Source organism: Schistocerca cancellata, chromosome 2 (genome assembly GCF_023864275.1).
Source record: "Schistocerca cancellata isolate TAMUIC-IGC-003103 chromosome 2, iqSchCanc2.1, whole genome shotgun sequence".
NCBI classification, from domain to species: domain Eukaryota; kingdom Metazoa; phylum Arthropoda; class Insecta; order Orthoptera; family Acrididae; genus Schistocerca; species Schistocerca cancellata.
The window spans coordinates 660102947-660130890 of record NC_064627.1 but is presented as its reverse complement, the minus strand read 5'-3'; the positions used below and the strand labels follow the sequence as shown (position 1 = coordinate 660130890).

At 39.1% G+C, this 27944-nt stretch overlaps 1 protein-coding gene across 3 annotated transcripts in view; it reads right to left on the bottom strand.

Moving 5' to 3' along the window:
- LOC126162349 (PAT complex subunit CCDC47) overlaps positions 1 to 27944 on the bottom strand; it is a 76621-nt gene that overhangs the window by 10607 nt on the left and 38070 nt on the right. For all 3 annotated transcript variants that reach the window (XM_049918799.1, XM_049918800.1, XM_049918798.1), the window contains exons 5-7: positions 24563 to 24687; positions 8316 to 8474; positions 1662 to 1852 (exon numbers count right to left, since the gene is read on the bottom strand). In XM_049918799.1, the coding sequence (XP_049774756.1) occupies positions 1662 to 1852; positions 8316 to 8474; positions 24563 to 24687 (475 nt within the window). The remainder of the gene's footprint in view (positions 1 to 1661; positions 1853 to 8315; positions 8475 to 24562; positions 24688 to 27944) is intronic.

The window sequence follows — 27944 nt, the reverse complement described above, 5'->3', positions numbered from 1 at the left end:
CTCCCGAAAGAGAGTCCAGTGTGCCAACCACTGTGCCACCTCACTCAGTGATACAAGTGGATTTCATTCCTTTTTAAGTCCTGGTATTTTCTCACATATTTATTCACATATCAGTATAAAAGACTTCCATGACATTTACCAGCTGCTCTGTTATCCTTTACTAGGTAATCAAAAAGAAAAATCCCTTATGCATCACAGAAAACACTGCTTATAGTTTTTGCAGCAGATGAGTCACCTTTCCTGTGGGGACCACCAGCTTTCACTCACTGCTTTAACTGCTCTCATTCTAGCATGGATTGTAGATCTGTATCATGTTCACAGTAACTGCACATATCCCTTACTGTCAGGCAACAATTGCTGTGGGACAAGAACCACCAACCTATGATATTTCAAGAGATATAATGTAATAAACAATGAGATGTGTGAAAAACTGCCACATCATGCATGATGTTTAAATTTATTACTTCTGAGCTATGAATTCTATTCACAACCAATTTCGTAGACAGTCTCCACATATGTCACCCAATGCACCAACAAAATTATATCATGGTACCACACACAGTTCAGGAGATATGACATCATAAACACTGAGATGTGTGAAAAAAAATACCACATCATGCATTCTTTGCTACTAAGACACTCCTACAGCCGAGTCACCTTGAGGAAATCCCTGACACCTAGCAGCATTTCTGACAGCTTTTAACTGTGAAACTCGAATGGCTGTATATAGAAACAATAGCCATCTACAGAGCTATGAAGAGGCATTGCCACAGACATTTACAAAAACATGTTGTAAATGCGAGACACATCTGTGTTATGTGTACAGAAACTGAATGTTCCTCATAGAAAATTACCAAAATGAATGCCTGGGAAATGCCGGGTGGGACAGTTAGTTCATCATGTAAAATACACTAATCTGTTTCTTTTGATATGCTTATTTCATACACATTTATCTGTTACAGGCTAATACCGTACTGTGCAATTTCTTGGTGTTTTCATCTGTGAAACCACTTTGTGGGACAGCTTTTATGCCTCTCACTTCAAGGCAAGTATGATATATATTTTAAATCTGCCACTCATTTCGTAATGGTTGCAAATAAACAGACACCAACAACAATTTTGGATAAATTTCTGTTAGTGTTAATATGTACAATGCAAAGAAAATTAATGGTGTAGTATTCCATTTTATCCATATGAACAAAGCAAAAACAACAAAATTACTTCAAAATACCTTACTAACAAAACTGTTCCACAAATGAAGCTGATACTTCACTAACATTAAACATTCACTTACATTGAACATTATCAACACAACACATGAAGACATGCTGATATCAGTATAATCACTGTGCCACACTGAGAAATTTTCTCCTTGCTCTTATATAATTTACTATATATCAGAAATTATTCAGAATCCCTTGAATTTTCTGAACAAATATAAAGTAGTTTTGTAACACTTACATATCAACAGGGAAATTCTGAACACAGCTTTATCAAAAGTGGATTTAGAGGTAAAGAAAAAAAGAAAGAACTACATGGAAAACATCATTTATGTGAGAACAACAATAGTATTCTCAACAGTCAGCAAGAATGCATTAACAAATTTTTATTTGACCTTCTTATGCAGCATTTAAGAAAATCAAATGAATTCCAGTACTTACTCTGGCTGCTTTGGGCCTGAATATTGATCAGAAAAATGAATGTAATCAATCATATCTGCGTGAGTTTTAATGACGTTTACAACTTTTGAATCCAAAAGAGCAGAAGATGCTTCAGCTATTTCAGATAGCAAATTAAAACTGGCTGGCAAGCCGTATTTCTCCACTGAACGCCTCTCTGGACAGTATACACTCTAAAATGGACAAAAAATTAGAAATATGTTTAACCACAAACACATTTCATTTTGATAATATTGTTCTTATCTCAAGATGAATATACAATTATAAACCAAACAATGGAAAATCCGAGATGGAATGACAACAACTTGAAAATGATAGACGCTACTCACCACATAGAGGTGTTGAGGGGCAGACAGGTACTTTGAAAAAAGACTGCTAGATATAATTAACCAGCACACTAAATCCTTCATCAGACAGACAAAGCAAAACAAAACAAAAAACTGCGCACGTGTGCGCCCACACACACACACACACACACACAGACACACACACACACACACACTCACTCACTCACTCTCTGTGTGTGTGTGTGTGTGTGTGTGTGTGTGTGTGTGTGTGTGGTATCGATAGCAACAATGCCACGGCATGAGACACCGACGACAGTGCACTCTAGCCGGAGCGGGACAGCTCCGCTCCAGATTCTGCCCATTTGGATCAAGAGTAGATGGCTGGGACACTTTGCTTCTGCTTTGCACCTATGAACTAAGTTATGTATTCCTCTGTAAATACAGGGCTATTACAAATGATTGAAGCGATTTCATAAATTCACTGTAGCTCCATTCATTGACATATGGTCACGACACACTACAGATACGTAGAAAAACTCATAAAGTTTTGTTCGGCTGAAGCCACACTTCAGGTTTCTGCCGCCAGAGCGCTCAAGAGCGCAGTGAGACAAAATGGCGACAGGAGCCGAGAAAGCGTATGTCGTGCTTGAAATGCACTCACATCAGTCAGTCATAACAGTGCAACGACACTTCAGGACGAAGTTCAACAAAGATCCACCAACTGCTAACTCCATTCGGCGATGGTATGCACAGTTTAAAGCTTCTGGATGCCTCTGTAAGGGGAAATCAACGGGTCGGCCTGCAGTGAGCGAAGAAACGGTTGAACGCGTGCGGGCAAGTTTCACGCATAGCCCGCGGAAGTTGACGAATAAAGCAGAGCTAAATGTACCACAGCCGACGGTTTGGAAAATCTTACGGAAAAGGCTAAAGCAGAAGCCTTACCATTTACAATTGCTACAAGCCCTGACACCCGATGACAAAGTCAAATGCTTTGAATTTCTGGCGCGGTTGCAACAGCTCGTGGAAGAGGATGCGTTCAGTGCGAAACTTGTTTTCAGTGATGAAGCAACATTTTTTCTTAATGGTGAAGTGAACAGACACAATGTGCGAATCTGGGCGGTAGAGAATCCTCACGCATTCGTGCAGCAAATTCGCAATTCACCGAAAGTTAACGTGTTTTGTGCAATCTCACGGTTTAAAGTTTACGGCCCCTTTTTCTTCTGCGAAAAAAACGTTACAGGACACGTGTATCTGGACATGCTGCAAAATTGGCTCATGCCACAACTGGAGACCGACAGCGCCGACTTCATCTTTCAACAGGATGGTGCTCCACCGCCCTTCCATCATGATGTTCGCCATTTCTTAAACAGGAGATTGGAAAACCGATGGATCGGTCGTGGTGGAGATCATGATCAGCAATTCATGTCATGGCCTCCACACTCTCCCAACTTAACCCCATGCGATTTCTTTCTGTGGGGTTATGTGAAAGATTCAGTGTTTAAACCTCCTCTACCAAGAAACGTGCCAGAACTGCGAGCTCGCATCAACGATGCTTTCGAACTCATTGATGGGGACATGCTGCGCCGAGTGTGGGAGGAACTTGATTATCGGCTTGATGTCTGCCGAATCACTAATATCAAACATTTGTGAATGCCTAAAAAAACTTTTTGAGTTTTTGTATGTGTGTGCAAAGCATTGTGAAAATATCTCAAATAATAAAGTTTTTGTAGAGCTGTGAAATCGCTTCAATCATTTGTAATAACCCTGTATTCCTGCACCAGTAAACCACTTTTGCTCACTTGCAGTACCGACGTGTATTACGTTTTCCTGATTCTACCCACACACCACCTGCCAGGCGGGATACAAAACACTGCTGTTTCCAGACATTAATGCTTGACTCAGATCTTAGCATCCAGGGACAACAGTGGCCATGTGTCTGTGAGGTGTGCGGGTGTGTGTTTTGTTTTGTTTTGCCTCTGTCTGATGAAAGAGTTTGTGGAATGGCTACCAGTATCTAGCACTCTTTTTCAATGTGCCTCCCTGCCACTCAATGCCTATCTATGTTGCGAGTAGCACCTATACTTTTTATATAGTATTGCTGAGGGTTCTAAACACAAAAGGGCACATCAAACATTAATGGCTTCCAGTAAAGAATGAAAGTTAGGGTTTAATGTCCCATTTGGTGAGGTCTGTAGAAGTGGAGTAATGTCCTGTAAGCAATGCTTAACACAATCTTATACAGTGAAAATTAAAAGTCCACTGACTAGCTTCCAGAAGTTGATGAGGATTGTTTGTTGAGTGTTTTCATGTAACAAACCCTTACAACCCAGTGGTGTCAGAGTAATTGATTTGATTTGTTTTCCAAATCACCTTTCAAAATGTATTGCAATGAGAATATTTACAAGATTAGTGCAAATGTATTTAACAGAACGTCACATTCATATATAAAAACAAAGCTGCTCATGGTACACAAATGAATACCCTCATATCACTTTTCACCTCGAAATGAGTCTTACAACAGTAGGACACTACTCTGTGTACAGGAACAGATTCCAAAAATTTACCAAACAAAAACACAACAATGTAGTTACTGGTCGGTACAGTACATTAGTATCACTATAAAATTGTTTCTCTACACGAGTTGTAAGGCGTATTTCGATCAATATGGCTGTATGATATTTAACAAAATTTCTGTATCTAATGCATATGAACGTGGCCCTTGATACTGGTTAATCTCATTAAACCAGGCAATCCACCAAGTTTCTCTGCCAGACTATATTGGTTTGATCATTTGAAGCATTGATTTTGCTTCCATTATATAAAAGTGACAACAGGAGACAGTTAAAACAAATAAATTCTGAGAAAAAATAATAATAATTTCAAGTGAGACTAAATATTACACAAAGAATCAATTTTTTAACTTTGATAAAAAGGGTTCGAAACTAATGACCAGGTGTACATTCATTTTTATTGCTGAAGAATCTGCTCCCAGTTTTATGGCCACTAATAATCAATGCATTCTCATTTTCAGAGGAAACACTTTTAGGGAGTTGTAAACTAAATCTGGTTTTACTTACCCCATGTCAGAAGACAATGAAGTGATTTTGTAAGAGTAGGTTTTCTGTTCACAGAAGTGAACAGGTTGGATGGCATCTTCAAACTGAAGTGCTTTTTTTCAAAAAGATCTGAAAAATGAGTTCAGGCATAGTGTAAGAAATAAAAAATACTTTCCAAAATAGTCCTCCTCACTGGTGATGTTCCCAGCCTTCTGTCTCCAATTATTGAGTTGAATGAAAGTATCAATTTTATTTAATGTCTTCTAACATTACTTCCAAATTGCACCCTATGAACCAAGGGGCTATTGGCACATTTTCAAAGCTTGTTAACAGACTGTGGCTTGAGGTGAGGTTACCACCAAGACATTCAGCCACAGTTAAAGATTAAGGTGGAAATCAATATGATTAGAGATGAATGGGACAATGATCACTCCAAAATATATTAAAAGTTTTCTTTTGAAAACTGTCGTCTGATGTTGTATCAGTTGCAGAAAATGAACTGGACATCAGTTACACTGCCAATGAATCAGAAAAAAGAATGGGGATGGCACAAACAGTAGAACTAGAGATGTCTGAATAGAAAGTGTAAGGCTCTAAACTCAAATTCTGAAGAATTGAGGAATAAGGATTGGGTGGCTATTACAGAAAGCAATGACATGGAAGTAATCAAACTTTAGGAGTCTCATTCTGTGAGAAAGCTAACTAAGATGATGACGGAATCCTTCTGAATAATAGCAGCCGAAATTGCAATTTTTGAAGACAGTGATCACACAAATGGAGAGAAGCGCTGAAGTGAGAAAGAGTTTGAGTGTGTTTTACTATGTTCCAAAAACCTGCATGACCATATGGTGAAGAATAATCATTACTCAATTGTACTCCCACAATTAGATGATTGAAATGAACCTCTAAGGTCCACTTAAAATGAGAAACTTCCCAAGTCATTTCAGAAGCTGGACTGGGTGGGCATCATCAATATATTCTGTTCAAGAAGATATTTAGGGTGTGAAATTTGAATTTATAAGGATAATGTACAGTATATGTTGAAAACATTTTAGTGAGTTGTATCACTAAAACATTGCATTTCCATCTTTTATTTCCTATATTCAAATCACTGACAGAAAGATCCTTTTAGAACAGAAGGCTACACAAAATGATTCTGAGAAACCTTTTTTTTTAATTTATTGGCCTTTAGCTTACACCATAATACTATAGAAAACAAACTATATAAAAATATACAGCTATTGATAGAAAACTGATGTTATAATATTTGTTTTTTTTGCATGCGCACACATATTGTAGACAGAACATACGTAGTTACAGACAGACCAATACCCTATAAACAGTGTACAATCAAATGATATAGACCACTTTTGAGCTTTTCAGCATCAATCATATATTAGTATTAGATGTGGATACCTGTGGCAGTGGTGAATCTGTACGTCACATTATGAAGTCTATGATTTTGTATTGCTAACAAAGGCGTCATACAGGTTGACAATGGATGACAAAGCTTCACAAGTTATTGCTCAATGAATGTAATACTCCCAAGCAGTCTGGGGCAACCTCAGAAAAAGTGATCTGTGTCCTCTTCTTCTCCAAAAGAGCGGAAATGTGTTTCTATCTTGTGCAGCCTGTGAAGGTGTTTACAGAAACAATCTGTTGGTTCAATCTGAGTCTGAATATTAGAGCACCAAGGTGTTTAAGCAATGAATATGTATGAGATTTTGTGGAATAGAGGAGCGATGGGTGAACTGCATACTTCTGATCTTTGTATCTTGTTGTTTCCTCCCATTCCTGTTGCCATCATACTGGTAACACAGACCTGGGATTGCAGTGCATGTGGTAATCACTGTCACAGCAGCTTCTTTGGCTAAATGGTTAAAAGCTCAATGTCAGTGACCCACAGTGTGATTTTACCCAAATGAAATGAACAGAATAGCCTTCTTCACACAAGGATTCAATCACTTCAACACTCCTGTATAAAATGAGGTTTTAAGTCAAACAGCTGCTGAAATTTTTGAGTGAGTTGTCAAGTAGGAAATCCAGAGATGCTGTCATCTGCTAGGAGAAATTAAATGCTTCTAGTACTGCAACTAATTCCACGGTTATGGTTCTTGCCTATTCTGGTTATCTGATTAGCCCAGACTTCTGCAAACATGGTATGCAGTACGTACTTCTAACACAGTCACTGGTATTGGAGGCATCAGTATAGGTATATATTGCCTCCAGATATGGTTTTAAAATCAGCAACAAAGTTTTATTGTTAATGTAAGCCTCATGGTCATAGGTAACTCTAGTTATTATGTACACCTTAGACAATTTCAATGTGAGTGGGATGCTAAAACTATGTAGGATATCTGCTCTAATGATATTCCTTGCAATCTCCTGAGTATCTACATACCCTTGGACTTAAGGAGGAAGAATTCTAATTATCCAGGAATGTCACGGTTAAGCACTGTAGGGTTAGGTCTGAGGCAATCTTTTCCATATTGCTGGATTCATGGTGATTCATTTTAAGGAAAAAAAAAAAAATGGATGCGGAGATGCCACTGGAGTAGACGGACCGGAGGTTCATGTGCTTCAACTTAGGCTGCATTGGTAGGGGTGGCAAGTTTTGTTCCCACACAAGCTCTCACTGCTTTACACTTGCATTTATTAATTCTGCTGAGGTAATTGTCAGTTGCAGATACATAACCATCACTCCCATCAACCATAATTGGATGTACTGTTGTCAGCACCGTGCTGACATTTAAGCCCTACCCAAGTCATGTCATAGCTCTAATCCTGTTGACAGCCACCTCCCATTTCTTAGACATGTATTTTGTGTGTACCTCTGAGGTTAACTTATGTCTGATAAAGAGTCCCAGATAACTGACTAACATCTTTGAAGGGTAGTGGTAGTGGCTTAATGCTATTACCACTGGCAGATTTACTCTATGCATTAAAAACAATATTGCATTTGATTTAGCTGTGGACACATACAGTCAGTCTCTTGTGAACCACTATTGGAGCATGAGCAGTGTGGTAGTCAGTTGTGACCTGCAGTCTTATGGGGATTGTATTTTCCACCTAAGTACATATATCGTCTGTTTGTTGCAAAATTTTCACCTTCTCCTGGAACATCCTATAACTTCATTTTGCACTGTGTAAAATGTGGAATGTATACACTAGCTATACAGGATCTTTTTGTATATGATAAAACTACTTTTAATACTGGCACATTAATGGGCAGAGGAAAAAAATTAATTAGAAACTTGATCCTATTTCTTAAAAAAGGATTTGACCATACTTACCAGATCCGCCATTTCCTTTGAAAGTCTTAAAGCAGTTTTCTTAGCAGCAATACAGAAGACAAAACTGTCCATATCTTCCTTGTTCATATCAACCTTGATGTGTACCTGATCACTGGAAGGCCGCATCAATTGTCCTATGACAGCAACAAGATCTTGGCGCTGCAACAGAACGATTACTGGTGAATCCCCCTAAGTAATGACAGAAACAACTTCTGCAGGGTACAATTAAAAAAAAAAAAAAACTGTTGTTCTCATCTGTATTGCACGATCATTTTGATTGCTCTTTTATTTACTGAATTATCATTTAGTCTACATATCTTCATGTTCTATATGGATCTTAGAAATCTGCAATCCCAAATAGTGGAAGATCCAAACCTAAGTAACAGACAAGAGATAAACTTCTGCATAAAATACAGATCAAAAGAAAATTGATAAATGTAACAGATAACAAACTCACTGCAATTTTACATTTCTGTAAATAACAGTTTTAACCCTACAACTTCTTCTCTCTTTGCAGTTTGTAAAGGTTAAGATACTAACATTTCATCTATTAGGACTATATAAAAATGAAAAGCACAAATCCGTGTAGCACTTCAAGGTGAATAATGGGGAAAGGAAAACATATGTACAGGCTTTGTCTCTTCGATTGAAGTTTTACACCGGCAAACAACTTTAATTGTTGTTACGTGACACAAGCAAAAGGAGAAGCAGTGAGTGGCTAAATCTTGGAAAGCACTTATAATGACTGGATTAATGCTACATTAAATACCACAATGTCACAGTAGCAAGTGATAAAAAATCCAACCAATAAGCAACAATAACTACACTTTGACAGCTGCCACACAATGACAGCTGTCACATCTCCTACTTCAAACATTCCTCCCCTGGGAATCCACAACAAAATGTGTCTGCTCTATGCTCTATCACTGAGTCTGTCAACACCTACACCAGCAACCTCTTCCAGACTTTCCTCGCCTGCATCTACTCCACTAATCTTATTCACAAACAAGTCTCCTGGGCAGTATCCCCCCTCAACCTCTGTGTCATATAGTTCCCACTTTAGAAAATCTAAGAAGCACTCCCCTCTTTTCCTGGCCTCAAATCCCTCAACACATTACTTCTCCCAACCTCCGTAACATCTTAGTATGACATTCTGGACATCAAGACTCCTTCCCCAGCTGTAAAAATTGCTTCGTACACCTATCTAGTCTAGCCTCACCACTGGTGAATCCTACAATACCAAAGACGGAGCATCTTACAAAACCACACATGTTGTTTAACATGTCCACCTGTGTCCACTGTCAAGGCATTTCATGGAGGCATGGCCAACACTTATCTGGCTGAGTGCTTAAATGGGCATAAAAGAGCAGCAGGGGCTTTCAAACTTCAAGTCACGGTTCTCATAGCCATCATGACCTTTAGGTACGGGTGTCATAAAAATAATAATTTGTATTGTTTGCTTTCTGAGTAAAGGATCAACATGTGAACTAGTAGTGACATATTGCAAAGCTAGTGTATAAAGTGTTGTTAATATTGGAGTGATGTAGATAACAGTTGAATCACACGAATTGCTTGTTATCACTCAGTAACAGTCAGCATGCAGGTTAGTTTTGTCAAATGTAGATAGCTTTTAATTGCTGCTTGTCTTCTGTCATTTGTGTTTCTCTGTCAGCATGGACAAATTTTTACATGCAAGTTCAAAATGTAATATTTCCATTGTACCATGCAGTTTTAAAGAGAAGTATGATGACAGTTACTTGAATTTCGTTTTAATGTGTACTGTCACTGGAAATGGAACACAAGCACAGAGCATCATTTGTTTCAAAGTCCTAGCTATTGAAAGCATGCTTCCCAAAAAATGATACTACATTTGGAGTCAATTCACAGTAGGTTGGTAAACAAACCATACGAATGGTCCCACAAGTTAAATGACAGAACAAAAGAAAGCTTTCACTAAACAAGCTGAGATTCCGACAAAGGCTCCTCTTTCACATTACAAAGTTGCCTATTGTGTACCAAAGAGCAAGAAACCTCACACTATAGCAGAGGTGGCACTTTATTTTACCAGCCTGCCCAGTTATGGTATGTATTACGATGGGTAAGTCAGCTGCTAAGCAATCTGGAAATATGCTCTTGTCAGACAACACTATTAGTCATTGAATATTCAATATGGCTGAGGACGTTAATGAACAGTGTGATGTGCATCTAATTTATTACATGTGGTTTGTACATTACAAAAAAATTCACAGAGATCATCATCTTTCCTGCAGAAAAAGTAACATTTGGAACAAAAGCCACAGAACTCTTTGAAATACTACACTCTGTTATGCAAGAAAACAATGTTAATTGGGAAAACTGGATAGACTAGTATACAGATAGATGTCATTGCATGGCTGGTTGTTACACCAGTCTGTAAGCTCTGATCTGTAAACACACTCCTCATGCTATTTAGATACACTGTTTCACTCACCAAGAAGCAATGGCATTAAAAAGCATGAGAGTGCTGTCCTTCATGAGGTTATTTAATCAGTGATTGACAAACTTCATTAAAAGTCAGCCACTTATGATGTTTTTGACAAATGTGTGTTGATATGGAGGCTGAGCGCATTTTGCTAATTTATTACAGTAAATATCACTATCTTTCATGTGAGAATGTCTTGAAAGGGTTATTGAATTCAGGAATGAATTTAACTCTCATATTGTTCATGAGAAACACTTAGATTCATTTAACAGTGACTGTTTTGAAGCTCATGCATTTTCATAAAACTCAATTCACTGGATGTATCTGTTCAATGTAATGAGACCAACTGTCTGAAATTGATACAAAATATCAGTCTTCAAGAAGAAACTACTATTGTGGGAGAAAGTGGTATGATTAAGATGTACTCTACATTTTCCCTGCCCTTCACACAGTCTTAAAAGTTAACATTCAGTGGAGAGAAGAACTGAAAACTGTGATCTGGTTTGTGTCATTTAACTGAATTCAGTGGCTATATTCTGAGTACTTTCTAGAACCACACAAGCACACCAAGATCATACACCCTTTCAGTACTGAATTCTGTCAACACTTTCCACTGAAGAATAAGAGCAATTTATTAATATTTCTTCAGACACCACGATGAAATCAAAGTTTGTTTCCTTATCACTGTTCAAGTTTTGGAACTTAGTGAAGCAGGAGTGTCAGCATGAAATATAGATCACAAATGAATGTGGAGAAGGAGATGTGAGTCACAATTTCCAATCTTGTGCCATGACATAAAGAACTGACGATGAAGAAGCAAGCTTATACTTCCCATCAATTTCATTGCAAGAATATGATGCAGTAACATTAGAAGTGGCTTAAAATGTGTTATGGTAATAGATACAAAAGAAATAATTACTCTTATTCATTTTTTTTTTTAAAGTTGACTTTATTTTCCCCATACTCCGAGTCAGAGGTCATGTGCGAAAGAAGCTGTGGGTGTTCATGTTCAGGTCAAAGAAGCTGTGGATTCAAAATGATCTAAAACTGTGGATCCAAGTGATCTAAAACCACTGCTCTACAGCATGACTCAAAGGAATCACTGCTACACCATACGGGCTATTTAAATACTCCCACTCAATGCTAGTTTCCTTGAAATCTGGAGTAGGGAACATGGCCTCCAACACATCTTTGCATCCTGACACCCCCCTAACAAGTGATCACTGTCAGCACACATCCTCAAAGTTTTTTTATATTATACTTTTTACTATATTTTTAAAACTTTTATTTTTTCATCTTTGTTCTTCTTCTTCACTCCCCCCCCCCCCTCCCCCCTATTTCCCTCTTGTCAGTTTTATTGCTGTCCTAGTTTTTGACTGCATTATTCATTTCTATCTTTACTTCTCACTCTGCCTTTATCGTCTCTTGGATGACCTTAGTGTAAGTAGTCCTTTTGCCCAATAGGGGCTTGTCCAATGAGTCGGGCAATCAGGAGAGATGCACTGCACAAATCCACAGATGGCTGGTAGTGGGGGGGGGGGGGGGGGGGGGATGATGATGATGAAGATGAAGATGATGACGACGGTAACAATGGTTTGTTAGTGTGATCACACAACAGTAAGATTTTTAGTGCCCATACTAACATTTCATAGAATGAGTGTGGTTGAAGCGTAAAAAATAATTTAACGAGTAGCTACAGGAAAAGTGAAATAAGACCCTAAGTGTGTATGTAGATACACTTGTGCATGCCCACACCTATGCATGCACACACACACACACACACACACACACACACACAGTTTGAAAATATTGTTATGGTGCAGACAGAAAAAGGAAGAAATTAAATTTTTTCTTAAGTTCACACTACTACTGCCACGGGTGACACCAGGCAGAGATGATGACATAGCTATGCAGAAGGAAGAAACAGTTAATGCTCAAAGTCTGTCACTTACACGAGCACGAGTTGCTACAGCAGCAGACACGACTTACACATTCAGCAAAATGTCCACTGAGACAGAGAGAGACAGAATATTCATTAGCTCTTGTTACATGGAGCAACAAGCTCTACCTTGGATGCAGCAAACATCTATCGCAGACTTGACAGTGTAGTTAAGAGCATTTAACAAACTGATATTGCACCTGTTGTCTAGGGGTAGCGTCCTTGATTCATAATCAAAACGTCTTCGGCCCCGGGTTCAAATCCTGCCGCCACTTAAATTTTGATTAATAATCAGCATTGGCGGCCAAAGACTTTTGGCATAAGAAGTCACCCTCATTGTGCCAACGGCCCTGTCAAAGAGGGCAGAGGAGCGGACAGAGGTTCAGGGCACTCTCTTGTCCTAGGGATGGGAAACTGCCCCTATAGGTGGAAGAATCAGCAATGATCAATGGAATGAGGATGCAGAAGGCAATGGAAACCACTGCATTAAAGACATATAACGTGTATCCACAGGACGTGTGGCCGGTAAATGAAGAAGTGCCATGATGATCTTTCCTTTAGCAAAAGATTCCAGAATAGTCCCCCATTCGGATCTCCGAGAGAGGACTGCCAAGGGAGAGGTTACCATGAGAAAAAGATTGAATAACTAATGAAAGGATAACGTTGTATGAGTCAGGGCATGGAATGTCAGAAGCTTGAACATGGCAGGGAAACTAGAAAATGCAAAGGCTCCATTAACAGCAGCAGAAAGTGGTACAACAGGGTTACGATTCATTATGAATAGGAAGGGAGGGCAGAGAGTGTGTTACTGTGAACAGTTGAGTGACAGGGTTGTTCTTACCAGAATCGACAGAAAACCAACACTGAGAACGATAATTCAGGTATACATGCTGACGTTGCAAGCTGAAGATGAAGAGATAGAGAAAGTGTATGAGTGTATTGAAAGGGTAATACAGTATGCAAAGGGGGATGAAAATCTAATAGTCATGGGGGGCTGAAATGCAGTTGTAGGGGAAGGAGTAGAAGAAAAGGTTACAGGAGAATAGAGGCTTGTGACAAGGAATGAGAGAGGAGAAAGACTAATTGAGTTCTGTAACAAGTTTCAGCACGTAATGGCGAATACTCTGTTCAAGAATCACAAGAGTAGGAGATAATACTTGGAACAGGCCGGGTGATACGGGAAGATTTCAGTTAGATTACATCATGGTCAGACAGAGATTCTGAACTCAGATACTGGATTGTAAGATGTACCCAGGAGTAGATAGACTCAGACCACAATATAGTGGGGATGAAGAGACATTAGTCAGGAAGAATCAATACACAAAGAAGTGGGATACGGAAGTACTAAGGAATGACGGAATACGGTTGAAGTTCCTTAAGGCTATACGTACAGCAATAAGGAATAGCTCAGTAGGCAGTACAGTTGAAGAGGAATGGACATCTCTAAAAAGGGCCATCACAGAAGTTGGGGAGGAAAACATAGGTACAAAGAAGGTAACTGCAAAGAAATAATGGGTAACAGAAGAAATACTTCATATGATCGATGAAAGGAGGATGTACAAAAATCCTCCGGAAAACTCAGGAATACAGAAAAATAAGTCGCTGAGAAATGAAATAAATAGGAAGTGTAGGGAAGCTTAGACAAAATGGCTGCAAGAAAAATCTGAAGACACTGAAAAAGAAATGACAGACTCAGTATACATCAAAAGCAAGGGTGATAACATTAAGAGTGCAACAGGAATCCCACTGTTAAATGCAGAGGAGAGAGCAGATAGGTGGAAAGAATATATTGAAAGCCTCTATGAGGGGAAGATTAGTCTGATGTGATAGAAGAAGATACAGGAGTCAATTTAGAAGAGATAGGGGATCCATTATTAGAATCAGAATTTAAGAGAGCTTTGGAGGACTTAAGATCAAATAAGGCATAAGGGATATCCAACATTCCATTAGAATATCTAAAATTGTAGGGGAAAGTGGCAACAAAACGACTATTAACCTTTGTGTGTAGAATGTATGAGTCTGGCTACATACCATCTGACTTTCAGAAAAGCATCATCCACATAATTCCAAATACGGCAAGAGTTGACAAGTGCGAGAATTATTGCACAATCAGTTTAACAGCTCATGCATTCAAGTTGCTTACAAGAATAATATACCAAAGAATGGAAAAGAAAATTGAGGATGAGCTAAATGACGATCAGTTTAGCTTAAGGAAAGGTAAAGGCATGAGAGAGGCAATTCTGACGTTGCGGTTAATGATGGAAGCAAGACTAAAGAAAAATCAAGACACATTCATAGGATTTGTAGGCCTGGAAAAAGCATTCGACAATGTAAAATGGTGCAAGATGTTCGAAATTCTGAAAAAAAAATAGGGGTAACCTATAGGGAGAGAGAGGTCATATACAATATGTACAACACCCAAGAGGGAATAATAAGAGTGGAGGATCAAGAACGAAGTGCTCCTATTAAAAAGGGTGTATGACAAGGATGTAGCCTTTTGCCCCTATTGTTCAATCTGTACATCAAGGAAGCAATGATGGAAATAAAGAAAGGTTCAGGAATGGAATTAAAATTCAAGGTCAAAGGACATCAATGATATGATTCGCTGATGACATTGCTATCTTGAGTGAAAATGAAGAAGAATTACATGATCTGCTGAACGGAATGAACAGTCTAATGAGTACAGAGTATGGATTGAGAGTAAATTAAAGAAAGACGAAATACCGAGCGAGGTGGCGCAGTGGTTAGACACTGGACTCGCATTCGGGAGGACGACTGTTCCATCCCGCGTCCGGCCATCCTGATTTAGGTTTTCCGTGATTTCCCTAAATCACTCCAGGCAAATGCCGGGATGGTTCCTCTGAAAGGGCACGGCCAACTTCCTTCCCCATCCTTCCCTAATCCGATGAGACCGATGACCACGCTGTCTGGTCTCCTTCCCCAAAAAACAACCAACCAAAGAAAGACGAAGGTAATGGGAAGTAGTAGAAATGATAACAGTGAGAAACTTAAACATCAGGATTGATGGTCACGAAGTAGATGAAGTTAAGGAATTCTGCTACCTAGGCAGTAAAATAACCAATGACTGACAGAGCAAGGACGACGTCAAAAGCAGACTAGCAACGGCAAAAAGGGCATTCCTGGCGAAGAGAAGTCTACTAATATCAAATATAGGCCTTAATTTGAGGAAGAAATTTCTGAGAATGTATGTCTGGAGTACAGCATTGTATAGTAGTGAAACATGGACTGTGGGAAAACCAGAACAGAAGAGAATCTAAACATTTGAGATGTGGTGATACAGACGGATGTTGAAAATTAGATGAACTGATAAGGTAAGGATTTCGGAGAGGAAAGGAACATGTGGAAACATTGATAAGTACAAGGGACAGGATGATAGGACATCTGTTAAGACATGAGGGAATGACTTCCATGTTACTAGAGCAAGCTGTAGAGGAAGACAGAGATTGGAATACATCCAGCAAATAATTGAGGACGTAGGTTGCAAGTGCTTCTCTGAGATGAAGAGGTTAGCACAGGAGAGGAATTCGTGGCAGGCTGCATCAAACCAGTCAGAAGACTGATGACAAAAAATAAAAAAAAAAAGAAGCAAACAGAGAAGAACTACGACTGTTGACCACTAGTAAAGAAGCAGGCTACATTGGATTATAACGAACAAAACATCACGGCATTACCTACCTCCCATCTCCATAAGTACTGTGGTTCTCCATCTCTGAATTCAGTTGGTCATTTGCACTGATGGCATTTGTACCAAAGCACTCATTTCAATGATTATTATGATGTAGTGACACCCATGTGTTAGATGTTCCAGCACTTCATGTGAACGTTCCTGAGATGGTAACGTCAAAATAACCATGATCTGCCACTAGTCAGACTTCGCATTTGCCGCTGCCTACAACATCGCTGATGAGGAGACTGAGGGTCTTCCAACACCAGTACATCTCGCAGTGCTTATCACATTAACAACATCGCCTATGCTGAGTGAGAGGACCATCTGGCACTTATGTTCCTGATTATCACTGTAGGTACTTCCGAGTGCCAAGGCAAGACCCTATCTGCCCAGTGGCCTAGGATCATCCAATTACATGCCTTCCAACAGTGCGGTACACCCCAATGGGTCACCGCATATCATCGACGTCTTCCAGAGAGAGACTGAGGATGCTGTAACACAGTTGGGGGGGTGGGGGCATAATCTCATGCTATGGCTTTGCCTGCCAGATAGCAGCCTGCAACTGCAGGACTTCGGCCAAATGGCTGGAGCAGCAACCTTGCCAGCTGAGCCGAAAGTGGGAATTTCACTGTGTCATTAGCACAGGGTGTCAGTTGAGGCTGACAAGAAGAAAAGAACTGTAAATCTGAATGAATAAATATTAACTTGCTAATCATGTTTCACTAGTGCCAAAAGATAGTCTACACTTTCCACAACACCATCCGGACAAGGAGAGGTGTCTCAGCTTGGTACCCCTACAATAAACATTAAAAAGGAAGAGAAAGAAGTATAAGAATATAGGATATAGCTGTGGTTAGCAAATCATTGAGATAGAATGTACGAGCCAGCCTCTCTGCAACATACTAAAATCCCCAGCCTAGAGTCCAGACACTTCACAAAACTTTAAAATCTTCACCACACTTATCTTATATCAGCTACAACAGAGGGCTGACTCCAACAGAAATTTGTTTCTGTGTTCTCATCACAATATAAAATGCACTCAGGAAAAATGTGGCTTGCAGTGATTTGCACACCACAGGTTTCACAGACTGGGGGATCCTCTCACTAGATTATGGAGCCATGAGTTTGGGGACAATGCCCAATTCAGAGGTGTACCAGGGTCACATTATCCCACCTGTGTGACCAGGATGAGGAATGTCATGGCTTGGTATCTGGCTACAGCGACCACAGATTAATATCACTCACTGGCAACTACTACTCCTCTACAACTGCATGGATCTCTGGTGCAATAGTGAAATGACAGTCCGCAGGGGTGTGGTGCATTTTGTTGTGTCATGTTCCCTGCAGGCCTCTTTGGTGGTTCGGTCCCCAGATTCCTGAGTGTCACGGTACCCAGCAGAATGATACCTACTTCCCACCCATTGAAAGAAGTATTAGCTGGACCAGTTTTTCTGCTACGTGCTGTGCAGCAATGATTGTAAGGCAATAATGGGATCAGAGCAGGGACAAGATGCTTGCCCTGAAGATGCTTCATCTGCACGACTGCCTTCACGATTGCATGGAGCTCTGCATTAACTACAGTGTATTCATAGCAAAGGCAAATCCTGAAAACCGGTTGGGGAGGAGTTCCCTTGTTTGAAGCTGTCAGTGTACACAACTTTAAAATTTTGCTGCCTATCTAAAAAAGCAGATTTGGAAATGTTAACTCTGGAATGTAATCCTTCTAATACTGCATCAAATAAGTCTGGGCCTCTGTAGGGGTTACAGTGGAGGTCTGCTACGACCTTGATGAAATAAATTACAACCAACCACACCCATCTCTAAAAGGGAATACTTTGCACAAGCCCCATATGGTCTCATCCATCCATAATCAAGCTGAGAACTCACAGAGCTCCTATAAAGCTTGAACAGTCATGTTCTGCCTGCTACCCATGAATTGTGCCTAAGACACTTTAAAATACTGAATCATTTAAGGGACCATCTTTTCAGGTTCCTAAGGTGTGCCAAATCAAGTGTAAGGCCCAGAAACCTCACCATGCCTTTAAAATTAAGAACAGTGTCCCTAATCCTCAATTCAAGGAAGTTTAAAACAGAATGTGAATTGTTACAGAGAACACACACAGACTTCTTGGTAGTGAATTTAAAGCCCCTCTTCTCTACCAATTCCTCCAACTGACAAATAGTCTGTTGCAATTGATGGGTAGTTGTTGCAAGGCTTGAGGAGGAACAAAACACAGGAGAGGAGGAACAAAAGACAAAGAAGTCATCAACATGTAAAGAACACTGGGCAGAATGTTCAACTACTCACGTGACACTATTAATAGCTATGCCAAAGACAGTCACACTTAAAACACTACCTTGAGAGACAGCATTCTCTTGCTTCAAGCGATCAGAAAGGAAGTCACTGACTTGGTATCTAAAATAGTGTACCAAGAGGAAGGACTGTGTAAATATGGGAAGACATGTGTCTAAAAGCAGTATCACCGGCCTTCTTGGTGTCAAAAAATGATGGCGCAGGAAAGCCTGTTGTATAGCTGCTTCCAGAAGGGTCCGGTCATCAATGGTGGAACCCACACTGAAAGCAACTAAGGAGATTCTACAATCCAGACAAGATGGCAGCTAACCATCCACTTCCAGGTCTCTCACAAAAAGCTAGTGAAGGCAAGACTATGAAAACTATTAGCGTATATACCATCCTTCCCAGGTTTTAAAAATGGAATTAAAATTACCTCTCTCCACGAGTTGGGAAATTATCCTGATATTCAAATGAGGTTAAAAAGGGAATGGAGGATTTCTTTGTTCTGCCTTGTGAGGTGCTTAAGAAACCATAATGGACCATATCATGACCATGTGATGTGTATCAAGCTGCACACAATACAGTATCTAGCTCCCACATGGGAGTCCCAATTGCCCCTTTCAACAGCCAATGCTGATTTCTGGCTGGCAGCGGTGATAGCTGTGGCAAAATAGGCTGCCGTACTTTGGGCAATTTCTTGCAGGTTGGTCTGGTGGTTTCCATTCCCCATTACAACAGCCACTGTGCAATTCCCTCCTCTCCATAAGTCATCCTGATGGCCTCCCATACAACTGTACTTTTAGTGGAATGGATTATGGTGTTCAGGAACTGTTGCCACGATCTCTTTTTGATGTGTCATGTAATTTGACAACTTTTTCCCCTCACTACCTAAGAGGCAGCTTGATTCCCTGCAGTTGGCCGGCACTTGAATATACACAGAGCTGTCATCCTTGTCCCGATTGATTGCAGAACAACATTTCTTTGTCCATCACAGGACTGGCTGCCTTTTCAGCTGGCATGAACTCTGTGGAATGGATGCTTCAGTGGTGTGATGGATTATTTTGATAATATGATCCACCCATTTCTCGATGATGTCACAGTATTCAAACACAGCAAGTTGGCCGTAAAGTGCCCTGTCTGACCTACTGAGCACCCATCGTTGTGACTATCTTTCTGGCACCACTCTGTCTGGCAGATGAATTCAGATTAGGAAGTGATCACTTGAGTACAAGTCATTGACCACTTCCCACTGAGTGGTGTGTGCAAGCACTATAAAGCATACCAGGAGATTGAGAGAGAGTGCGTGCTCTGCCCCATATTCAACAAACATGCGTATGAAGACACTAGAAGCTCTCAATTGCTCTACATCTGGGGCACATGGCTGCAGAGCCCCGAAGCACACTGTGTGCTTTAAAAACACCATGGAGGAGTAAGGGTTGGGGAAGCTGCATAAAGGCACATTTACACTGAATTCTAAACATGTTCTGCAACACTGTTCATGGCCAGTACTGAGCTAACAGTGTTCACAGCACGTACCGTATTTACTTGAATCTAAGCCGCACTCGAATCTAAGCCGCACCGGAAGAATGAGACTCGAAATCAAGGAAAAAATATTTTCCCGAATCTAAGCCGCACCTGAAATTTGAGACTCGAAATTCAAGGGGAGAGAAAATTTTTAGGCCACACCCCCAAATTGAAACAAAGTTGGTCCATTGTAATATGAGAGACAATTTAGGTCGAATGAATGACGATACAGCTACAGTAGTTTGGTTCGAGTCATAAGCTCAGCAGTTAAGCTTTACCAGGTAGCCATTGCTATGCGTCAGGTGCTCCGTCCGTATTTATACGGGTACCCTTCCTTTTCCACGTGCTTCGTCTGGTTTGAATTGATTGCTTATTTTTCTTTGATCTGATAAATGCCGTTCTCTTTGTTATAGGTGTTTACGTCACTCAGCTGAAAATGCATTACTGTACTGTGCATTGTTTGTCGCATTCTGATAATGAGTGTTTACGGCCTGTCGCCGCTCGCGGCACGGCTTGCTTTTGTGCGCGCTTCCGCCGCTTACAATAAAAAAAGACAGGAATTGTCTCATTAGCGAAACCATGGCAAGAGACTGCTATTTGTTGTTACTTACACTGCTGCTTTCTTTGATAATGATCAACAAAAACCAAATAATAGACTGCGTATGATAGATGATGTTCTGAACGTGAGTTTAGCGAAAATTTTTCTCCGTTTGAAAATCTTTGCAGACGCCTCTTTAGTACATTACATTCTGCACAGAAATTAGTCATCTTAGATTTAAAAATCTAGTCAATCGCCGTGCTTCATTTCTGACTGTATCACTATTAGGCATAAGAATAATACGAATATAAACATGACATGATATGTATATTCTTCCGCGTTTGCTGTTGTCTCACTCTAGTTTCATAGTTTATTAGGCAGACAGGATTTAAACGAGATAGCAGCAAACATGAAAGAATACATGGCAAAATGTTTATATTCGTATTATTCTTATGGTGAAGACAATACTGCATGTGATTCGCAATTCATAAAAGTTCCTATTAGCAACCATCTCTTCTCACAGGTAGAAAAAAATTCAGAACGTTGAGTTGGCCATATTGACAGACATCCCAGTCTTGCCAGTCGGATTTTCGTAGTAAATTGAAATGCTGCTACATTAGAAGATAATACGGAATTTTTATTTACTTCATTGGATAATGTATGAAAATGCAGTGGTCGAAACTTGGGGCAGAGAAAAAAAGCTCGTCTTCCACCTTTTTTTTTTTTTTAAATTTATTTACTGACACAGAGGTTTTGGCGCCAGTATTTATCTTTGTGCCTGCATAGCATGCCTGTGTAGCACATACAGGGTGGTCAGAAAATATGTGAAATAATTGTAGGGATGTTACAGGGCAGGTTGTACTGAGACATAAATGTTAAGAAAGAAATTCGATACGTTGCGCCGTTTCCGAGTTAGTCAATCAGATCGTCGCGCGTGTAAATTCAAGTTCCAGCTAACGAGTCAAAGCACTCGTTGGGCAACACCGCCCCTGGCAGGCCGCTTGAATGCGAGTGCGCGACGCCCCGATTGGCTAAATTCGAATTTCTTTCTTAACATTAATGTCTCAGTACAACCTGCCCTGTAACATCCCTACAAGCATTTCATACATTCTGACCACCCTGTATATTTGACGGCAGAAGTTAGTTGTGGCGGCATCTACTAACATTTTTCGGATTTTCCGCCTACTTTGCACTCGATTCTAAGCCGCAGGCGATTTTTTGGATTACAAAAACCGGAAAAAAAGTGCGGCTTAGATTCGAGTAAATATGGTAGTCAACACACAACAAGTGTTCCATGGCTGTGATGGTCAGATCAAAAGAAAATTGTTCCTGGCCTGCCATCACTAAATGCTGCTACACAGTGATAGTGTCCGTTTTGGCTCAGTCTGTAATGTTGTCTGTTGTCTTTGTGTGTGTTCCTTTATGAAAAGGACTGGATAAGAAGCAAAATTTACAAACTTGTCACACTCTATGAGACAGAGGAGTGCATTTGGAATGTTTGAAGTCATATTTATAAAAATATTAGAAAGAAGTACTGTTTTTTTTATCACCAGCAGCAGTGACATACATAAAAAAATTAAGTCTCTCCTTTCTCAATATGACAATGGCACCGGCGGCAGCAGCAGCAGCAGCAGCAGCAAAAATAACAGCAGCAACAGCAACAACAATAACCCGTCACATTCATCGGAGAAGTTGTCTTTATTGAAAATGATATTTTGGAATAATCTTAACATGAAAATAAAAATAAATATATAATAAATTAAGTACATGTTTCAGCAATACTAACATAGCTTAATTGTGTTTACTATATTCTTCAGTCCTGCAACCAAAGCTTCACAAACTGCATGAACTATCTGAGATATGGCTGGCTTTGAAATGTGGAATAAATGTGCAAGGTTTTGATATGAATGTCCTGTTGCCAAAAAATGAAGAGTAACAGCAAGTCTTTGTTTCACAGAAATTGTTTTTCTGAAGTTTTTATCTTTCTTTGAAAGAAATGGCACTGTACTATTCACTAGGATTTCAAAATCAGATGGTGACATCCTAGTGAAGTTACAAAAACCAGAACCAACTTAAAAATTCAGCTCACACAGTGTTTCATTCCTGCCACATATTCTATAACACGTCTTTGTTCACGAACAGTGAATACATCATTATCTTCCTGCTTATTTCGTCGAGTGTTGTTAATGCAGCACAACATATAATTAATTCTCTCTCTTCACTTGTCATAGCGTAGCGCTTGATGTGAATACACAATGCAAAATGTTTCCTGCCAGTTCAGCAAAGCAGACAATGCGGGTACATAAACATTCCGCATATTTCTATAGATTAGAGTTCAAAGCAGTGCTCACTGCATTGGTACCAAAGTTGAGTTACATCAATTCAGTGGCACACTATGACTTAGCTGACATGCAACACATTAGTTCCCTAAGAGTTACAGACCGCAAACACAAGCTTGGTGGTTGGTGACTAAGTTAACTCTTTCAATTGTAGGATACAGCCCCTTTTTATGACTTAGGTTTTCCGTACCCAAGTGGTTATTGACAGTTGGTAATGCTGGTGGAATATATAAACAAGAAACAATTGAGGCAATCAGTGAGTGCACATTACGCATGTCAGAACCAAGAGAAGCAAATATCAGTCTCTTGTGTAACTGATATAAATGGACACATCAAACTAGTTTCTGTTTGTATGTCCTTATCATCCCTGTAATGAAGCTGGCACAGTCCTTACCGGTGTTCTGATCTTTACTCTCTGACACCACCTCCTTCATCTTTGTCTATTCCCATCATCACTACAGGTGGAAAAGGATCTGAGAGACCTGCTCTTCCTTTTAACCTTCCTTAAGCTATCACCCTCCTCACAAAGGAAAAATGGTTGCAAAATATATGACTCTGTAATTTAGCAATATTATGAAAAGAAAAGCTGCCACTCACTATATAGCAGAGATGCTGAGTCACAGACAGGTACAACAAAAAGACTGTCACAAATAAAGCTTTCAGCCATTAAGGCCTTCGTCAACAATAGAAGACTTCTATTGTTGACGAAGGCCTTAATGGCTGAAAGCTTTACTTGTGACAGTCAACAATAGAAGTCTTCTATTGTTGACGAAGGCCTTAATGGCTGAAAGCTTTATTTGTGACAATCTTTTTGTTGTGCCTATCTGCGACTCAGCATCTCCAAGAGTGGCAACTTTCCTTTTCATAATACTGTTGCATTCCATCCTGGATTTTCCACTGTTTGATTATATAATTTTTATTTTATATGAGTCTATAAGGAGGACTAAACATTTTGCCCCGTGAAGGTAAGCCAGCAATTATGTCTCATAATTTTGAGTACAGTTATAGCTTTGGCAGTAGTCAGCCATCATTCATTTTAACAGCTTCACTTGACAGCCATAGTTTTGCATATTGTGAGGGAAAAAGAACACATTAACACAGTACTTTACGGGGCATGTGGACAGCAGTAAGCACCAGCATGAATGCATGTGTAATGCATGTAAATACTGGAAATTTTGTCATGCAATGATTTCAACTTGCAAATATGTTTATTTTTTTACCCCACTATGCAATTAAACGACTAATAGAGTTGTTTCATTAACCACTAGTCTTCAGTGCATCAAAAATGAAGTAGTGACGCCAGCTGGTGACACTCAAATGAAATGTAATTTATGTGTTCAACAAGTCTGGTCAAGCCCAGCTCTTAGAGGCATAGAGTCTAAAACATTAATAAATTTCATAATTGAAATGCCTGAAACAACAGCTTTTTTTATATTTTATTACATTTTATGACATGATATACCTTCAGTAACTTCAGTTCCACAAGCATTCCTTCACAACATGTTCGGCCACTGCACCATAATAGATACATGCTCTCTGAGTCTTTCATTAGCCCAGGATTTTCATTTTCAATTTTCCCATCATCACCTATGGAAAGAGTTAAATATAGCAAAACTATAAAAAATGATGACAAAACAAAAGTCATAATCTTGGACACTGGAATTCTAACATGGTTTAGAACTTCAAGTAATAGCACATGTTTCACTGACAGATCAAACAGCCACTTAAAAACTGTGTGTTTATGAAAAGATAATTACTCAGCTGTCCCCAGGAAAAGTAAGTAGGCACAAGGGCACACAAAAGCCGCAAGATGGGTTGTCAAGATTATCATGCATAACATTATTCAGTTATCCATAATTATCAATGAGACCCGAATTTACCATTTTGAGGAATCAGTTATAATCTACGCCTCATTAATTTTAACCATATTGTTCACATACCATTTCATAATTTCATCAACAAAGCTGCACCCTTCCTCTGTCTGCATTACCTTGATGAAGCATTTTTACACAATTTTTGATGATAATGAACCATAATATTCAAGACAGGATAAACTATAACTCTAGGATTAAAGATAACAAACCATGTCAAAGATCAAGTTGTGACCATGAACAGATAGAACTAAAGGGTTCTAACTTCATAAATCTATATTTTATTGTCAAGTACTGAAAATCGAAACAATTAGCATACATATTACCACAGCTGCAGTATGAGTACTGTAATAAATAATAAATGTGACCTGGAACATGTCTGTAGCAGCAAGAAGCCAATCAGACATAGCGCCAGGACACTTTTATGGTTTGGATATCAGGTGGCAAAGTGCCTTGTTCTGAAGTGAGAAGAAAATGGTCAGAAAATATGGCATGCAATGTAGATGGAAAAAAGATATCATATAGCATTCAATCAGGAAGTAGTAGTAGTAAAAATAAAACTATCCTCAATCAAAGAATTGTTTGTAGACCACACTGTTTTATTAGGCATGGTCCTTACCTTCCTCCGACCACTCAACTTACTTACCAAGCCTCTTGTAATATGACCCACAGTTAAAAGTGGACTGTGAACCACACTGCAACTTGGTATTTGCAACATTAATAAATCACTGTCAGAGGTGAAAGAAACAATAAATGATAGAAAAACTCCTTTAACTGACAGGGGATACAACCTCAAATCTTTGGATCTACCTCTGGTTTGTATAAAAGTTCTCATTTATTCCTTTCTTATTTGAGAGCCAAAATGTGTAAGGTTGTGCAATTAGTAAAATAAAAAAAGTGGTCAACAAACAAAATTCTATTATTAAGTGTAATTATGATTGTAAACTCATATATTGACTATATATCATTTACTGACAAAATTTACCACCTAGCTACAATCAACTCAAAACTGACAAGGGAATGAATAAATGGTAGGATGCAAGGGGAGACAAGCTAAGTAGAAAATAAATGGACAATTTCAAAAGCTTACAACTATTAAAATTTTGCATGCAGTTAAGTCATGGTCAAATGTGTGCACACCCATCTGAAGAGGATCCATTCATGGGAGACTTTGGCTTCATTTCATTGCACACAGTAGGTCACCTCTGAAAATCCACTTGCATACGCTTAACAGTCTGAAAAAGCTAACATTTCTGACTGTAAAAGCTTACACTTTATGGCGATGATTGCAAAAAGCTAATGACTCTGCTTCCCTTCACATATCTCAACATTTATTACTATCAGCCATCAGCTCTTCATAAATTTCTAGATTAAAGCAGATGCTGCACACCAATAGCTGTATGTGCTACTGCAGTTGATAATTTCCTATCACAACAATCTACAGGACAATAACTGTAAGAATTTTACCCTCCACTGACAATGTGATTATGTCTCACTGTACACTTCTTTTTCATTTTGAAATTTCTAGATCACTCCTGGTGGCTACAAGCAGTCAACTTGTAATCACTGTATATAAAACACAATGTCCGGACCAATTGACTGACTCATCATTGCCCAGCCCAAACCACTATGGATAGCAACTTGAAGTTTGGAGAAGGTGTGAATATTACACTGTAGGCATCATTTAGGAAAGGACTTTTCAAAATTCCAACCCTAAGGGGGTGAAACGGGACAAAATGAAATGTCAATATTAAGACAATTTTGAAGCCAGACTGACAAAAACTGGTATTGAGTTTCTTGGTCAGAAATAGAGAAATATGTATTTCAGCATTTTTTGAAATTTAACCCACGGGGTTGCAATAGTGGGTGAAAGGTGTTTTTTTTTTTTTTTTGGAAATTTATCATTGGTAAAGAACTACTAAAGAATTTTTAAAGCTACAACTATGAACTATACTGCAAAATATTAAAGACTAATACGGATGTCAAAGCACATATATTACAAGGAAAAGATAGTCATATCAGATAACAAAATAAAGACAATATGGGATATAGTGAAGGAGGAGACTGGTAGAACCAGACATGAAGAGGAACAAATAGCATTAAGAGTAAATGATACATCGGTGACAGATGTGTATAGTGCTGCAGAACTTTTTAATAAACATTTTATAACTGTTAGCGAAAAGATGGGGTTGTCAGATTCGGTAGATGTTGCTATGGAATACCTCAGACCAGAAATTTCAAGCAACTTCCATAATGTGAATTTGACCCTCAGTACCCCAAAAGAAATAATGTCCATCATAAAATCTTTAAAATCAAAAACATCTAGTGGGTATGATGAAATATCAACAAAGTTAATTAAAGAATGTGATTCTGAGTTAAGTAACATATTAAGCTATCTGTGTAACCAGTCATTTATCAGTGGAATATTTCCTGAATGGCTGGAATATGCTGAAGTTAAGCCACTGTTTAAGGGAGATAAAGAAATAGCATGAAATTGCCATCCAATTTCACTGTTGCTAGCATTCGCATAAATTTTCGAAAAAGTAATGTACAGTTGGCTTTATAACCATCTTATCTCAAATAACATACTGTCAAAGTCACAGTTCGGATTTCTAAAAGGTTCTGATATTGAGAAGGCTATCTACACTTACAGTGAAAATGTGCTTCATTCATTAGACAAAAAATTGCAGGCAACTGGTATATTTTGTGATCTGTCAAAGGCATTTGACTGTGTAAATCACAATATCCTTTTAAGTAAATTAGAGTGTTACAGTGTAACAGGAAATGTCTCAAAATGGTTCAAATCTTATATCTCTGGCAGGAAACAAAGGGTGTTATTAGGAAAGAGACATGTATCAAGCATCATCCAACTGGGAACTAATTACATGTGGGGTCCCACAAGGTTCCATTTTGGGGCCCTTACTTTTTCTTGTGTATATCAACGACCTTTCATCAGTAACATTACCAGAAGCC